Source organism: Panthera tigris, chromosome D3 (assembly GCF_018350195.1).
Source record: "Panthera tigris isolate Pti1 chromosome D3, P.tigris_Pti1_mat1.1, whole genome shotgun sequence".
NCBI lineage: Eukaryota > Metazoa > Chordata > Mammalia > Carnivora > Felidae > Panthera > Panthera tigris.
The window spans coordinates 33,022,638-33,040,376 of NC_056671.1; the positions used below are offsets into that span (position 1 = coordinate 33,022,638).

At 41.0% G+C, this 17,739-nt stretch overlaps 1 protein-coding gene across 8 annotated transcripts in view; it reads right to left on the reverse strand.

Annotated features, from left to right (window-relative positions):
* Positions 1–17,739, reverse strand: part of LOC102966393 (piezo-type mechanosensitive ion channel component 2) — a 468,901-nt gene that overhangs the window by 61,235 nt on the left and 389,927 nt on the right. For all 8 annotated transcript variants that reach the window (XM_042961476.1, XM_042961473.1, XM_042961474.1 and 5 more), the window contains 5 exons: positions 16,542–16,701; positions 12,602–12,691; positions 10,412–10,533; positions 9,249–9,320; positions 4,528–4,634 (listed from right to left, as the gene is read on the reverse strand). In XM_042961476.1, coding sequence (XP_042817410.1) covers positions 4,528–4,634; positions 9,249–9,320; positions 10,412–10,533; positions 12,602–12,691; positions 16,542–16,701 — 551 coding nt within the window. The remainder of the gene's footprint in view (positions 1–4,527; positions 4,635–9,248; positions 9,321–10,411; positions 10,534–12,601; positions 12,692–16,541; positions 16,702–17,739) is intronic.

Sequence of the window (17,739 nt, forward strand, 5' to 3'; positions counted from 1 at the left end):
TAAACCCAGACACTTTCACTGTACTCTGTATGACTTTCAGATTTCAGGAATCCTTGGAAAACACAGTGTAAGCAAACCACAGGCATTGTGAGGTCAGTAAAAATAAAGAGGGACCCAATTTTTTGATGTACGGAAGTGTAAAAGTCATGGGTGACTAAGGAAGAGAATTTCTTTTTTCCCAATGGTAGAAATCTGAATCTAATGGCAACTAACACAAGTGTAACATCTGTATTGTTTCTGAATAATAATAAATCCAAGAGGCAAAAAATAATCCTATTTTCTGCCAAAAATGTATTTTGAGAAATGAGAAATGAACTGACAATGGACAAAGAAGGACCACATGAAGGAATTTATGGTAGATGTTTACTAAGCATGCTACTTGGGAACTCTATCAAGAATATCTTTGGGGGTGCCTCGGTGGCCCAGTTGATTAAGTATCCAATTCCGGTTCAGGTCATGATCTCGTGGTTCGTGAATTCAAGCCCCCTGTTGGGCTCTGTGCTGACAGCTCAGATCCTGGAGCCTGCTTCGGATTCTGTGTCTCCCTCTCTCTCTCTGCCCCCTCCTGTTCATGCTCTGTCTCTGTCTCTGTCTCTCTCTCAAAAATAAACATTAAAAAAAATTAAAAAAGAAGAAAGAATATCTTTGCCAAATATGTAAGTTCCCTTGCTTATTAAACCTGTCACCTACCAAAAAGAATATCTTTGAGGTTTAGTAAATTAATAAGCAAATTGCTTCCACAAAATATTGATTCTTTAAAAAAAATCTGAACTGCTAGATGCAAGAAATTTTCAGGTTTAAGAGCAACATACGGTGACATTTTCTTAAAAAAAAAAAAGGGTTATGACCATATTGCTTTTAGATAATGCCAGAATCCCCAAGATAGAAAATAAAAGAGTAATTCAGGGTTTGTGAATGCATTAAGTATACAAGTTGGAGGAATTCTTTTATACTGGAGAAAAATGGGGAGGGAGGGTGAGAAGGAGAGAGACAAGGGTCATTTAGGACAGAATTGCAGAACTCTTGTAGATGGGGGAGTATCATTAGGATTTTGCCTTATTGGGGCACCTGGGTGGCTCCGTTGGTTAAGCGTCAGACTCTTGGTTTGGGCTTGGGTCATGACCTCATGGTTTGTGAGTTTGAGCCCCTGCATCAGGTCTGTGCTTGGGATTCTCTCTCTTCCTCTCTCTGCCCTTACCCCACTTTTTCTCTCCCTCTACTTTTCTCTCAGAATAAATAAACATAAAAAAAATTAAAAAAAAAGATTTTGCTTTATTAAAAGGAAACTCCTGGTTCTACCTATAATCCCAAATGACGAAGCTTTCTCACTAAGATGAGAATTTACATAATTCAAAGAAGGGGGAAAAAGAGAGGGGAAGAAAATCTTATGAGGAGTCCCTATTTGTAGGTAAATTATCTTAATGTTGACGTTTGGAGCTACAAACTCGGTATAGTGCCAGGAACATTTGATAGAGGGTCAGTCTGTTTCAGGAAATGGTGATGACAAAGTAGGAGGAAAAATCCCAATTCTTATTGAGTGGAGAAATGGAAGTTTCTTACTGAAACTTCTCAATTCTCACATTGCAGCCATAACCACTGTTCAAGTTCATGGGACACCCACACCACTAACCATAAGTACAAAAAATACAAGAAAATGTCCATAAATGACCTTTGGTTTCTTCAAATTGCCATTATTAGTCTGTATTCTCAACATTATCTTAAATTCTAGTTACTTATTTATTCATTCATTCATTCATTTATTCACTCACTTACTTTATCCTAAATTTTATCTTAAGTTTTATCATATGATTTTTATCTTAAGCTTATCTTACCTAGTGGGGGGGGGAATGAGATTCATTTTCCTGAAAATGTACTATGCAAAAAGCATTTAATTTTTCAAACAGGAGAGGACTTTATTGAAGCGAATGGAGATCCTTAACGGAAATTGGTTAAATTTAATAAAGTGTCCTTTGATTCATGTGTAACCCAGGACTTTCTTTATGTTGTCTGAAAGAAGTTATTTTATTTCTTGTTTTTGTTTTTAAAGTAAGACGGGGATAATTACATTGCAATCTTTCATATAAATTCTTAAATATGAATGGAGAGACTTATATGGTAGTCATAAAAGAGAAAAGAAAAAGAATCTTAGGGAAGTTAAAACATAGAATATTAAACTAGCAATCAGAACGCTGGCATTTTAAAGATGGGAGGAACCTAGAAGCTTAGACCCTCCTATTCAAGATAGACCCCCAGCTGTCTGTCCCCCGGGAGTTTGAGAGAAATACAGAATTTCAAGGACCTGCTTAATTTCCATAACCTGCATTTAAATAAGGTCCCAGGTAAAATGGGAGAAGCGCTGGTCCCCCTCACTATCCAAACATTTGCTTAACACATGAGCATAAAGACCTGAGAGTTTAAGTGCCTGCCCAGACTAAGTGCACAGAACCAGCTTTCTATAAAGTACATGAACAGTAATTCATTATTTATGATTTTCAATAATGGGTGGCTACCGCCCAGGTAGCTGGATACTTTCTGCTGTGCATTAGGTTAATTGACAAATAGCCTCTTCGCAGTTTATCCCGCACTCTCTCTGGTGACATGGGCGTGAGAAACTCCACAGACCGTACATGGCAGCACGGTCTTGTGAGGAATTGTACCAAAGGCAGGATAGTAAAACGGAAGATGATATCTGATTGAGGGAAGATGGAGACTTGAAAAGGAAGCCAACAAGAAGGTGGAGAAAAATGAGTCTTCTATTACCTTGGTCATAATTTTACCAGCTTTCTGAGAACGATTATCACACATTTTACACATCATGACTGACGCATGCAACCAGATGTGACCCTTTTCAAATGAGATGTGACGTAGGCCAAACTACAAGAAGGACAGAGTAGATACGTATCTGCATTTTCTCTCTCTATGTCTCGATACGCTCTCGTGTCAACTGAAGAACAAGAATGAAATAGTAAGAAATTTGGCTTCTCAAAACTCTCCTTGGAAATGTTTCCCTAATATTTTAAGTTCTTATACTTCCTCCGTTGTACGACCTATAGAGCAGGGAAAATGCAGATGGAGGCGACAGGGATCTGCTTGTCTAAATTTCTACAGAGCGGAGGGTCACACACCACACGTCAGTGAAACATCAAATACCTTTGCAGCTCTGATTAAATACTGAAGAATAGTTTTGGGAAGTTTAATGACAGACTTTGGCAAGGCTAAAATGGCCGACGCAAACTTCCCAATAGCTCTCTACAAAGAAGGACAAAGCGAGAGTGATTAGTAGAAAAACATCAAAGACTAACAATTTTACATATGACGTCAGTATGAATTTGTCTCTACAGTTACATCAGCTAGGTTAAAATGTGCCCCATCACTGAAGCTGGAACAAATGTGCTTTGCTTGTCGGTTCGGAATAGGAAAATAGTCAGCCATTGCATGTAATCCATAAACACGGTGAGGAATGTTCTCTTCTTGGCTGAATGAGTGATGGTTATAAGGAAACTCATGAGAATAAAGATACACACGTCAGGTCATCGGTATTTGACGAGCCAGCCACGCGCACAGACACCATCTTTAAGAGACACAACTCAAGTAGCGATGGGGCCAGCGAGGAAGCATCAGAGCAAGGTGACTCCATAAATAATTTAGTTCTTCAATGTTGTTGGGAATACAGGGGTGGATGTAACCCTGCAGCTTGAGGAGACCCGGTCAGCAAAGTGACAAAGACCTTTTCATGGACACATCATGTGGCTTGATGGGTATCGCTCCATATGTCTTGGATTGTAATGAACGGGAAAGAACAGTTCTCATAAGTGACTCTTTGGTAAAAGAAATATATGCCAAGCTTTCACCCCATGTGTAACTCTACTGACAAGTCCTCATCGCTAACAAGCATTGCTTAGACAATCACTGGGTACACCGTATTAGGCTGGTGAGCTATGTCACCAAGAATGAGGTGGCACATTCTGAAAAGGAAAGGCAGCTAAGATGTAAAAATTAGGACTGTGCTGGCTGTTTTCATGACTGCAGTACAGTCTCAAACCTTTGACAACACAAATGAAATGGATTTGCAAAATCTGAGGTAACATGAAGTGGCCGTTGGTTTCAAAACAAAGCAAGTGCTTTATTTTTATGATCAACTATTTCACGTCTCAAAATGGGAAGTCTGCTCAAGCAATCCAGAGCAATGTCAGAGAAGTCTTCTTCACCTTCTACTTGTAACAGAAAAATAAAGTTCACCCAGGGAAGCTTTATTTTTGGTTTATAGCATCAGAAGGGTTTTTGATGAACGGGAGCAAACACCTGGTGGGAACAGTGTTCTTGAATGGCAGGAATTACACCGAAGCTGAGGGCAAGCAGCGTTACAGTTTAATGAGGGATGGATGATTTCAGGTGGAAATTAGAAGCTTCTGGAAGCTATAACACACGTGAACATGGCAGAAGAAGTCTAGTCCTGCATTCAAGGTCTGTCGGAAAGAAAAGCCCTTCAACCAGCAAAGGGCATGGTTTTCCCAACCCCAGAATTACCTGGAAAGCGGACCTTCTCGGAGGTTCTTCATCTTCCTTTTTCAGTTCTTCCTCTTCCTCCTCTTCACTATCCGTTTCAAACAAATAATAATCTCCACTCCTGACCACTAAGCAAAACAAAATATTTACTTATTTCTTGCAAGAGAGATGAGATCATTAAGGGCTTATTAGTGAACTGCCCCCCCCACCGATATACACATTGTCCACAAAAGACCAGCAAGAGATGTTGGCAGGGGGGGAAAAACAAGAGATGAAGAGAACTCATTCTGGGCTAACACTACATGGTGTTGGTGTGGTCGGGTCTACAGAGCATGAGGCCTTGTCTATGCCATGTAAGAAAACTGGCCACTGCTGGGTTCATCTGATATTCTCTTCCTTCTTCGTTGTAAATTTTACACAGATAACACCGGATCAACTCTGCAGCAACCAGTTTTGTTACCAAGATGGCCAAAATAGTGGATGGAAAATGGTTACAGTTTCACAACTCAGACCAGTCGGCAATTTGGGTCCTTTAGACGAGGCCAAAGTGAAGTAGAGGATTTGGTGTTGTCTGAATGGGTCCGGCGTGTGGTAGAGACGCCAATTAGGCTGATTCAGGACCAAGAATCGGCATCACCGACTTCGACTTCACTTTACACTCTGCAGACCTGGCTGCTCCGCATGTGACACAGGGGACAGAGCATACATGGCAAGACATTTGAAAGAGTTAAACAAACACAAAAACCATCCCCTCCTCCCCCCCACACACAACACACACACGCATTGCCACAAGGAGGAAATGGGCAGGTAACATTAAAAAAACAAAACAAAACAAAAAAAAACAACTACAAAAACAGCACCACCACCACCACTCTGGCTGTTTCTACACGTAGCACGGGACAGACTGAGGCACGGCAGACATGGCCGATATGGTTTAGCGCTGTTGGGCTTCTGGTCAACAAGGAACTCCGGCTGCTCACTGAAATGTGAGGAGAACCATACTGACCAGAAGACACAAAGCACAGACGGTCTGGATTGTCCGTGCCTTGCCTTGCCTGATCTTCTCCCTGCAAGAACATATTGCTGTGTTAAAAGGAGCAGAGGAAGCTGAAATGTCCAGAGACTTAAAGAAATTTGAGAATCCCATCTTTGTCGGCTTGAGCGTTACGTTAAGTTTATCAGAGAAAAGAGACCCAGCGTACGTATTGCCGATGCTACAAGAACTGTACCATCATTGCGGGGGAAAAACATAGTAGCACTTTCAAGGTACATTCAAGTTTTCAAATGCTGAGGTGTCTTTTGGACGACATAACATGATGTCTTCCGTGATCTTTTGGATTCGTGCGTTGTAAGGTAATGGAACACCTTGGCTTGTTTAAAATTAGTTGCGTGACCATCACTAAACATGGCCAGAAGGTAGGTAATTTTGCCCAACGGTTTCAGACCGTATCTGAAGCCTCCATCCGTGAAGTTGCACACGGAATGAATTGGGCCTTATATCCTTGAACAGAAGCACTGTAGTTTGTTATTTTTATTTTGAAGAAAGAACCAGGCCCAGAGTACTGGGTCCGGGCCTGAGGGAATAAATGCAATACAACAGAAGGTAAGAATAAGCAAGAACAAACCAAAGTCACAGCATTACGTTTGACAGTGAGGAAGACCATTAAAGTAATGCCTTCAAGTAAGCTCAGACATTTGCAGGAAAGTTACATGGACTCTATGTCACATGGTCATTTGGTAAAAAACAGAGTATTACAGGATTGAGCATTTTACCCTCATTATAGGCTCTAAAATCAACAATAGCTTCAACTGTATTCAATCATACCTTCTGTGACTTTTACTCGTGTGGCCACAGTGAGCCCAAACGGTTTTCTTCTCAAGCAGTCACAACACCGATTTGATCATTTTAAAAAAACAAACTATCAATTTGTATGCGAGAAGTAGAATTGACACGTTAAAACAAAGAAGGAAATGCTTAGGAAAATCCCCTATTCGTTTATGAAATGTTACTGAGATAAAAGTACGAAAATAACAGAGTGTTTTCTTCGGTGCTATCTGCTAATAATAAGGAGAGAAGCTCTTACATACACATTTGTTAGTTCAGAGAGCGATCCTGCCCCCAGCCTGTGTCCAGAAACATGTGGATATTGATGTGATTGCTGAACTGAGTGCGAAAATAACTTTTAAAACCTACCACCTGTATCCCCAGAAGCCCGGACCTCTGTTTCAGATATTTAACAATAAAGTGAGGCTTGTCATTACTTTAGGAAGGTACTGAATTGGCATGGAGGCATACTACCTTGGAATGGAAGGTATCATTGAACAGCAATAATGCAATCGCATGTGTGCACATAGGTGTGGAAGTGGAAGATTGGCCACCTACAGACTATGTTAAGATCTTGACTGCTTGCCAGTATTATGAACAACTTGGCCATATCACTGTATCATCTGTCGACTTACACAAGGGTATTCAACTACATGTATTCTCACACTCCGCACCTGTAAGGAACCATCTAGGCAAAAGCCCAGTGACTCAAGAGATTGAAGTAAGGGCTTTTAATAAAGTGCTTCCAGATCTAAAGATAACTTTTGGAACTCATCACGGCCTAAGAAATAATCCACAGAGTCATTCCTTTCCTTTCCTCATGAGCTGGTAAAAGGAAATGTATTTTGCAGAAAAATTTTAACACCACGGTCAGAATCTGATTCCAAACCATGAATTACACACATTCCTGCATTATTGCACCAAGAGGTGTTGTAACAAGGCACATTTAATTTAATACCAGTCTTCAAGAACTCGATATAATGAGGGTGAAATGAATCAGAAAACTAAAGTCAATAACCTTCATAAGCAGTTCTTTTTCAGTTATTATCAACTTGTAAGATGATTATCGAAGACCATATCCAATTCCTTCCAAAATTCAATGTTTAGACGAGAAAAGGAAAGACAACTACAATTGCAACGGGAATTTACCCCAGGTGAGAGAGAAAACATTCAGTAGGACACAATGTCGAAATGGATAGGTCTGTCTAAACTAGCAAAGGGCCCTTTACAAACAGAAAGATAAGCACAGTTTTCTTGTGACTTGATAGAAACAGGCTTACAGTGTGCTGCATTATTGGATCGTTAGCATGACGAACATGCCAATGAACAAAAGATTCAAGAGTCACACAGAATTTCGATGTGAATCTTTGTCTTTTGACTTGGCAGCAGGTGAAACAAAACTCATTGAAAATCATGTTTTTTTTCCCCTCACATAATGCTATAAATTCAATGTTTGGGATTAAATTTAGTATCATTCAGGCGTGTTGAGCAAGTTTTGAATTAATACTTCCTTAAATTGGCTTGCTGATTTTAGAAAGTTAATTTTGGGGTGAGAGAAGCCAACACTATATCTCAGAGACACGAAGAATCAGGCACGGCAAAACATTCTGATCAACTTGATTTTCTAGTGATTCTGAAGATCCCGTCAGTAGAGTCTCTGCCGCCATTGTGCGACACTGTGGGCCTCAGTGATAGTCCCTGTCTGATCACATTAGCTGAAGTTATTAAGCCACAGGATAAGGCATAAAGGCCTGAAGGTATTATTAGTAATTTGCAACATAATGAATAATTATTCAATATTTGAACAAACACAAGGAGGGTCAGACTGAAATGGATCATTCCATTCTAAGACCGTCCACTGGCCAATCGTGAGTGATATTTCCTTTGCTAAGCAGAACAAATATAGCCACTGAGTTCCGTAATTCCTCATCCCTTTTTTCCTGTTTTTAAAGTTTATTTATTTTGAGAGAGAGAGGAAGAGAGAACAATAGCAGGGGAGGGGCAGAGAGAGAGGGAGGGACAGAATCCCAAGCAGGCTCCCCACTCTGCGCTGAGCCTGACACAGGGCTCGATCCCACGACTGTGAAATCATGACCACGACTGAGATCGTGACCTGAGCTGAAATCAACAGTCGGAGGATGCTTAACCAACTGAGCCACCCAGGCGCCACCCCCCTCATTTCTTTTAATGATCAGGAGGGAAACTTTAATTCTATGTGGCCATGAAGCTCTGCTTTTCAAAAACTGTTGTCCACCTCTACTCTGAATTGGTCATGGCTGGTGGCTCTACAGCCATGCCACATGCTAGGCTTCGAATGTGGAATGTAGTACGAGAGCCTTTCGAAACTGGGGCAGAGGCAGAATGAGAAAGTGAACACATTTTAAGTTAGCCTCACCTTTATATTCAATAAATTGCCAAAAGACCTTACATGCAAATAAAATCAAAGCTCTGGGAAGAAGGGGGAGGAGAGACTCATTGGCATCCATGCCTAGTGCCTTACAAAGAGGGTCACAAACACTTTGAACTTAATGAGTATCCTCCCAGGGGGAGCCAAAACTCATGTTCAATAAGGGTTTTCAGTTACAAGACAAATACGTATCAGCAGTGCTCTGGACCTCAGAATTAGATAAAAAGGTAGCAATTCTTCGCTTTCTGAGCCCCTAAGATGCTCAGGCATGTGTCAGCCACATGTGGGGCTTTCTTCAGACAGCATGGTAATCAGCTGATTTCTCTGGAAAGTTCCATCACCAGGGCCCAGAGACCCATTTCCATGAAAATTTTCCTACACTCTGACCCCCTATCAAGTCACAAGGATCAAACCATGCATGGAACACACAGGTCATGGGGACGCCTGAATTCTGGTCAAGGATATAAGGGTTAGAATCGATGAAATTGTAAGAGGATCAAGAAAACCTACTGGAAGCATGATCAACCCAAGGCCGCCACCACTGCTTTTTTTTGCCCTTGGCTTTCTGTTTGTCTGCTTCTCCTAAAATAAAATATGTCCAAATATTAATTCTTATGAAGTGAGAAAACAAACTTTGAAAACCACGCTTTAACAACTCAAATGTCAAAATCTAGGTAAGTTGCAAAAGTACATCAGACGTCAGGGAAAGAAACTATATCAAATCTGAAATGTTTACACGCATGAGCAGTCGATTTCACAAGGCAAATACTAAGTGTTCTATGAACATTATTATGCCACATTTTTGCTTTCTTTTTAGTAATAGAGTGCATATAAAGAAATATAAAAAAGAAGGTTAGCTCTCAGAAAGGCATCGCACATTGAATTTTCCGGTGAATTAACAGAAAAGAAGCATCGCCTAAACTTTATAAAATAATATAGTGGCAGATAATTTGTGAAGATGCATATATTCCAATAACCAGGAGTTTCCTTGTGATTATTTTCATGCATGGTTGGAAAAATACAAATTTATTGGTTATTAAATAGGTGCTATATATTAGAAAACACCGTGTATTATTTTGCCATTCCCCTTCAAATAGAAAAGCATGCAAACTTCTATTAGAAGACCTTTTAAACTTAATTGGATATAGTAAATCTGCAGGTATACTACAGATATAATAATGTATATTTCATTTTAGACTTCATTGGAACAGACAATAATTGAAGGATACTTAACTACCATTATTCAGATACCACATAAAATATGCATACATATTTCATTTTTGTATAACATTTATAGAAATCAAAGACAACAATAGACTGTGTACCTAAAATATCTAAAATATTTTCCCTAAAGGAATAAATTAAGCAAATTCATTCTCATTTTCTTCAGAAACACATCTCTGTGAGACAGAAGCTAGGCTATGTGTTGATTAAAGTCATTGTGCTGAAGAAGAGATACTCATAAAGTCACGGAGTCATTACATATGTACTTTGTGAAATAAATACATGTATCCCACTCACAATCAGAAGGTAACACTTGCTGAGTTAAAAAAAAAATACAAACATGCATAATACCGGCAGAGTAAAAGTAATGTTATTTTACAGCCCTAGCCCTTATCATGCTATTATTCAATGCCAAGATACTTGAACAAGAGGGAAACGTCTCGACATACTTTCGTCATCCTCTTCAGAGAGTTTTTGGATGTCTTGGCCTTCCCCTGATTCCTGGGTCAAGCTCAGCATCCTCTCCTTACCCTTTTTGTATTTCTGTTGCCTGGCTTTGATGCGATCCATCCTATAAGATAAAGTAGCAGCAGCAATGCCAAGAACACACCCACAGTTACCACATGATCAGTTTGGGTTTCCACTTGTATGTATGTGGGTAAAATCACAAAGTGGTCAATATTTGGGACTTTTGAATGGTTTTTTTTTTTTTATTGGCAACAAGCATCTTCTTGGGGGACAATATATACATGTCTACACACACATATATGTGTATATGTATGTATACATATATGTATGTATATATATATGTGTCTCCCCACATCTCCCTGTTATTTTGCTCCACACAGATGCTGGTCTTAATAATATGATCACAATTATGCTAAAGTTTGGTACACAGTACTTTATGTCCACCTACACCTTGTACCAAAGGCATTTTGAACACACTAGATGATGAAATGGAAGTCCTTTATTCTTCCAGATTTTGCAATTTTTAAAAATTGATACCCGTGTATCTCACATAGTTGTGAAAATCAAATGAAAAGGTATGTAAGTGTGAGGACTATTTTGTAAAAAGCATGTTGCTCTTCAGACGCTCTTAAGTATTCTATCAGACCACGTGACTCTTCTCTATCTCAAATCTAATCTCCTATTGGTTCTGGAAAAATGTATTATTGCATCTTTAATTACTGAGTTAGAGCCTTTTATTTTGTCTGCTTAATTGGGAAGTCCAACTATTCAGAAACTGCAGTGCTGAACTCTGTTTCCCAGACCTGTCCTCCTGCGGTGTTTCAGTTCTTAAGTTTCTTAAAATTCTGGATACGTTGCTCAAGTTTTTAAGCTGATTTCTGCTTCCTGCAACTTATACAGCACTTTTAGCTTCTCTTTGGCAATGATCATTACCTACATTCTTTCATATTCTGACTTTCTGTCACTTAAGAGGATGCATTCTTAAAGCAAATGGAAAAATTCAGTAAAGTGAATGATAGTAACAGGTTTCCCCTATGGGTAATTAGGAACTCATTCTACATGTGGGTCCAAATTTATTATTTCTCTGACCTGATGACTAGAGACCACAATGGCAACAGTTATACCATAACTGTTTATATGACACTTTATGTAACTCATATCGTCAATTGTGGAATAAGCCAGGCAATGGGATGGTGTAATTTATGCTAGCAAACATTTTTGCATAGGGAAAGGAGCTGGGAAATGAGGTCATAAGGGAATTAAGTAGTCTCAGCAAACTTGGGGGATTTTCCTGTTGGGCTGATGGAGTCTCCACTTTCCTGGAGAAAGTGGCTAGGTTTTGAATTCCGTGGCCATCAGCTCTTAAACCTGCCCCCCCAAATGAAGAGCTACTAATCCTCAGAAGTGACATTTACTGCTGAAAATTTCATTCCAAGAAAATTCTTTTCAAGGGCTCATTTAAAAATTAGCTAATTAATTTTAAAAAGAAATTCTCAAAGCTCTTGAGTGGAGTCAGTCCCTTACTCGACTTCCCCAGAATGCTGCGGCAGAAAACAAGCTCTTGAAGTGAACACAGGGAAACGGGGGTTGTATTTCTAGTACTGCCTCTCGTTTGTTGGGGATTTTAAGTCATCTAATGTCACGGGGCAACAGTTTCTTCCCAAAGAGACTGTATCATACTATCTTTAGAGATCCTTCCAAAGCTAGGACTCTGTATTTATTCCTTTAATCCACAGATATAATGAACATTTGCTCCACCTCAATGGTACTGGCAAAGGCCCTGTCTCATTCATGAACTCTTTTCATCTTTATAAAAACCCAGATATGATTGTGAGCCCTAATTTCAACAGGAAGTTGAAATTCAGAGAATCTGAACGATGTGCTCATGGCGCCAGAGTAAGCAGCTGAACCAAGACTTGACATCGGTCTTATCCAACATGGCTCCCCTTTCTACCACGCTGCAGCCATCTTTCTTTTAAATTACTTCCATTTTCAGTCCAGTGAGCATAAGCTACTGCCATGACACAGAGCAAATACCAAGAAGTTGTAAAAGTTAACACAAATGGGTTTTTCAGGGGATTAAGGGTACCTGGGAGTGGAGAGCCAGCCCAACAGGATCAGGCAAACCAAAATTAAAAGGAAAGGAGAAGAGTGAAATAAAGCCTCCTTACTGCCTCTTCAGTTGATCCATTGATTTTTTCTCTTCCTCAATTCTTGCCTTTACGGCCTTTACAATTGTGGCCTGGAAAAGTTCAGCCCCTCTAGAGAAAAATCAGAAATAGAGAAAAAAATCAGTATTTCTATCCTTTTTACTTACCTTCCCCTGAAAATGATTATGAGGATTAGAAAACATTTCTTTTTAGGTCATTAACTGGATTCTTCTGGCTGGCAGTGGGAGTCTCAAGAGCCCGTGTAGAGGCCCCTTCCCAGTAGATGAACATGGCACAGCCACCCGCGGGAGGGAGTGGGCCTGCTCACAACCACAGAAGGTCAGTAAAACAAAACAAAACAAAACAAAACAAAACAAAACAAAACAAAACAAAAAAAATGGTTTGTGTTTTTCAAGACATTGAAAAGAATGCATCCCTTCAAACCTGTCCCACTGAACCTCGTATCTTAGCGAAGCATTACTCACCTGACCTTATTATATATAGTTCCCCCATGAGGGACCATTTGCAAGGAGGAGTGAGTTCAGATTACTTTCCTACTCAATGAGCAGAAGCAGGTATGGAGTGAATTGGGCTAAGGAAATAGGCGAAGCTGGAGTTTAAGCTCCATCACGGGCACGTTCTGTCTCCTGCCTCTTTGCCTCTCTGCTTCCCTCCTTCCAATCCCTCTGCCTGTTCTCACTTTTCAAGCCAACTTTGGGTCCTCCTAGATCTATTTCATCAACCTCTCTTAATATCTTCAACTTTGGTTCCACTGTCATCTGATCATATCCGCTTGGTAAATCCCAAGTCAGCAGGAACCCAGTGGTGTGCCAGCCCTGTGCTGGGGCTGTGGTCAGAGGTGCAGGACAGGCGTGACCAGGCACGTTATCTGCTGACTCCTCATGCACCCTCGGAATTCTTCCCTATAGCAGCTATTTAAAACCCCTTCTACTTTTCTCAAATCTAGACTTCTGTCAAGGGCTCTTCACTCCTTGTTTCCTACTTCCCGAGAGAACGTAAGTCATGAGGCAATAGTTTGCTCAGCTGCCTCCCACCTAGCCTGCGGAAACTCTTTCCTGCAGTGACAGTGGGAAAGGTGACACTGTCGCCTACGGTCTGCCTGTGCACAAGTCCCTTCCCATCCCTGCAGCCAGAGTGGCTCCATCCTTCCCTTATTGCTCCGTTTCTGCATTCTCAGCCTTCTCACTGCCACTGAGTCCTCCTCACAAGCATGCCAACATGCTTACATCCTGCTAATCTTAGCAAATAAAAACCCGTGCACACTCATAGTCTTCTATGTCCATGCATGAATATCTCCCAGTCACTGTCCCTAAGCCTTTCCCTTCAACCTCAGCTCTCCCATGTTTGGCTCTGGTGCCCAGGTGTTGAGGTCACCAATTTCCGTGTTCAATTTTCAGTCTTGTGTTTGTACATTCTGTCTGCTGAACATCTGTTTTGAAACAGCCTTTCTCGGGCTCCAAGGGCACCATGCTCTCTTAGCTTCCTTTTCTCCTTTCTGGATCAGAGTTGCTGGTCTTCTCTGCCCATCTCTTAAGTGTGGATGCTCCCCAGGGCCCTCTTCTCATTCACATTCCCTCCAACCACTCACCTGCTCTAATCCCATATGGGTCATGAGGCCCCTCGAGTCTACTCCCACCTCCATACCTGTCCTCCCACTGGACTTGCCGGACTTGCCAACGGGTTCGGTTTTACAAGTTCACCAACCCAACAACTCAGGTCTGTGGTCAGTGTTCTCCCAAGTCTAGAGCTTCTTGGCATCTCTACATTTGGGAATGGTACCACCATTTGCTTCAACCAGAACCCTGGGCATATCATCCTCTACCCTCTCCTTTCCAGCTGCATCTCCCTTCCTTCCAATTTTCCAGTTGTGCCGATTTTACTCTTAAATATCTTCCTAGTTTATCCCATCCTGGTCTGAGACATTGTCTCTCTTCTGGATCAGCAGAGAAGCCACCTAACCGCTCCCTTTGCCCATGGTCCTGAGTACACGCCACAAGCAGAGTGAGCTCCTAAAACATCATTAAGGCCACACCATTCCTTTGCTTCTTATTATCTGTGGTATTACTTTTAAAGTCATAAACATGGTTTCTCAGGCCCCTGATAATCGGACGTCTCCCTATCTCTCCAGCTTATTTGTCATCATTATCTTCACCTTCAAATTTCTGTTTTTCAACTATGCTGAGCTTCTCAGGGTTTCTTCATGAAAACTTCCCCTGGTAACTTCACTTGGGCTGTGTCCCCGGCCTTCCTCCTCTACCTCCTGTTCATCCCTCAGGCTGCCGTGGTTCCTGCCATTTGCAGGTGTTTATGTACCCTTGATATAATCCCCACGGCTTCTCTCCTACCATCACACTAGTCACATGTCATTGTGACTGTCTGTTGATATGTCCTTCTGCCCACAAGGCTATAAGCTCTGTGAGGGGAAGGCCAACCATCTGCCTCCTTGTAACACAGTAGGCTGTGGACAAATCAATAAATGAATGAATGTCTTTTCTTTGGAAATTCCATTGTGAATTCAACGTTTGTTAAGACATGGCTCTTCTTGAACAAGCACGAGCTGTACTCTGAACCAAAGCCATAAGTTTCTATAACATGAGGAATATGGCTTTCTAAATAACTGTGATAACTTTGAGGGAAAAATACCAGCTTACTATTATGATCTGGATGTCTAAGGACCAAATGTTTAGGAAAAGCCAAAAAAAAAAAAAAAGACGTATTTATCAGCACAAATACCAGTTGCTCTACAAGTAAATAAAATTTCTATTAGGATAAAATATCTTGGATGAGCCCCCCAAAAGAAAAAGAAACAAAAAGAAATAAAAAAGAACAAGACATTGTGCTCTAATGAAACTGATATGCTGGGTGTTAGAAAAACAATTACAATGGTAAATTCTAGGGCCAATATTGTGCAGAAAATGAAGTCCCTGTTCATGCACATAGTGAGGGCCCATGGTGGCACAAAGCTCCTCAGAGTAAATGTAGGTCCCCTACTGGAAATTCTTTCTACTGGGCTCCAAGTTAGTGAACAAAGGCCAGGAACTGCTTCCCTATAAATGGCTTCTGAAATAAACATTTTGTTTATCCTGGCAGAGGGAAGGAATAGTCTCTAAGAGCACTGGTGGTATAAACAGAAGTGTGTTAATCTAAAACACAAATCAAAATGATAGATTCTGGAAATTCCATATGAGACAAGCTGATGATTATCAGATTATTTAGCACCATGGGTCTGATGGAATCAGCAAGGCTGGTGTCACTGACATGGGCAGAGCTGTCTAGGCATTGCCTTTAATACCTAACTTTCTTCCCGGTCTTTCCCCTTAAAGCTACAAGATTGGGACAAAAACTGGAAGAAGGGTGGAGTCTAGGAAGAAGAAGGTAGTGTGGCCCGGTGACCTCTTGTTAAAAGAGAAAATCAGGTTGTTGGGGAAAAGAGGTTGAAGGGAAGGAAGAGATAAGAAAAGATGGATAGGAAGGTTTAGAATGAGCTTCAGTATCTATCACACTCCTTTTCAACCTAAATCTGAAAAATAATATGTAAGTGTGCTTTTCTCCATTTTTAGGACAGAACCAGAGAGGGGGAATGTGGACTAGTCTCTATAGAGATCAACATGGTCTGTGTTACTGCTCTTCCTGAGGCCAAAATGAGCGATGTCCAGTGAGGTGGTCTGTGCCCAGAGGGCTCTAGATGACCAGTCTGTCTTTGACCTCTCGTAGCATCCCAGATCTTTGTAAGGGTGACTTGGTACCAAAGACTTTCTTGTTACTCTTCTAGTTTAGGTTTTCAAGGCCTTGTGCCAAACCCTTCTTGGATTGGTTTCTCCAGAAGGGGTTTCTTAACTTATTGCAGGTTCTACAGGCAAGCTCAGACAAGAGCACAGTGCAATATTACTTCCAGACAGATACTTAAAGAGAAACCACTTGATTTCATGGCCTGACCCACCTTGATGCCAGGATCTGTGAAGCTTTTATATCAGCCACAACATGTAGGAAATAGTAACTCATGAAAACTCTTCTCTGCAGTAAGAGGAAGGCAAAACATATACTGTCCCAAATAATTCCTGCTTCACCACTGGGGAGTTTACATGAGGAATCATCATCAGCTGGGGTCAAAAAGTAGAAAAAAAAAACAAATTAAAATTAGCATCCATTTTCATTGTTATTTTATAATATCTGTGGCATAATCAGGCTTGGGAAATCCCACAGGCCTCAGAACAATATTCTGATGCATGGACTCACTTATGGATGGATTTATTTACAAGCAAAGATACACATTTCAACTCCAATGTCAACACTGATTTGTAAGACTGACCACAAGTAACAGTGTAAAGCACAGACAGGACTCTTCACCAAGGGTGCCTCCTCAGGACTTCTCTCTCTGGGAGAGAGAGGTTTCTTTCTCCCTGAACAAGGGCCATGGAGAAATAATGTCTCTATGTCCCAATGCCAGAGGCAATGCTCTGATATGAACAAATAAACAAACAGAAAACAAAACAAAAAGCTCTGGCTATTCTGAGAATGGTAATCCGAGTATAACCAGAAGAGCAGTTAACACAGTATGGTCTGTTAGAAAAAGAGGTTATCAACAGATATCTTATCCTAAATCAAAACAAATTCCCAGTTGCTCTTCATCCTGGGCAAAGGGTAGCCTGGATTGGAAGCCACGGTGGAGAGAGTGCCATGGTCAATTAGCCCCCATTTCGGGCACCATGGAGGACCAAGTGTGGTTTTGTCCTGGGTTCTGGTACAAGAGGCAGAGGATGGGAATGGAAACTTCTGCCTCTGCCCTGGGAGTCTAACTGCAGAAACCGTGGAAGTTCTTCTAGTTGCCTTCCTGAGTTTGAGGTTCCCTGAGCTTCCTGAGGAGAGAAAAATCTGGAAGTCAGAGGTACTCTGACTACCCAAGAATCTAGCTGCAAACACCACAGGTCTATGGACTTCTGTAACCCTTCCTAATGTAACTCAAAGAAGTTTGGGGAATTATTACAGGCCACATACAATCCCCAGACGTGCCAGGTCTTGTACGCTTCCAGAACATGACTAAACATGTCTAGAATAGGGGCACTTCATGGTATGGACAATAGAGTCATAATGTACTACAGTCCTATAGCCTCCATCTAGAAAGGGAATTGACCTCTTTT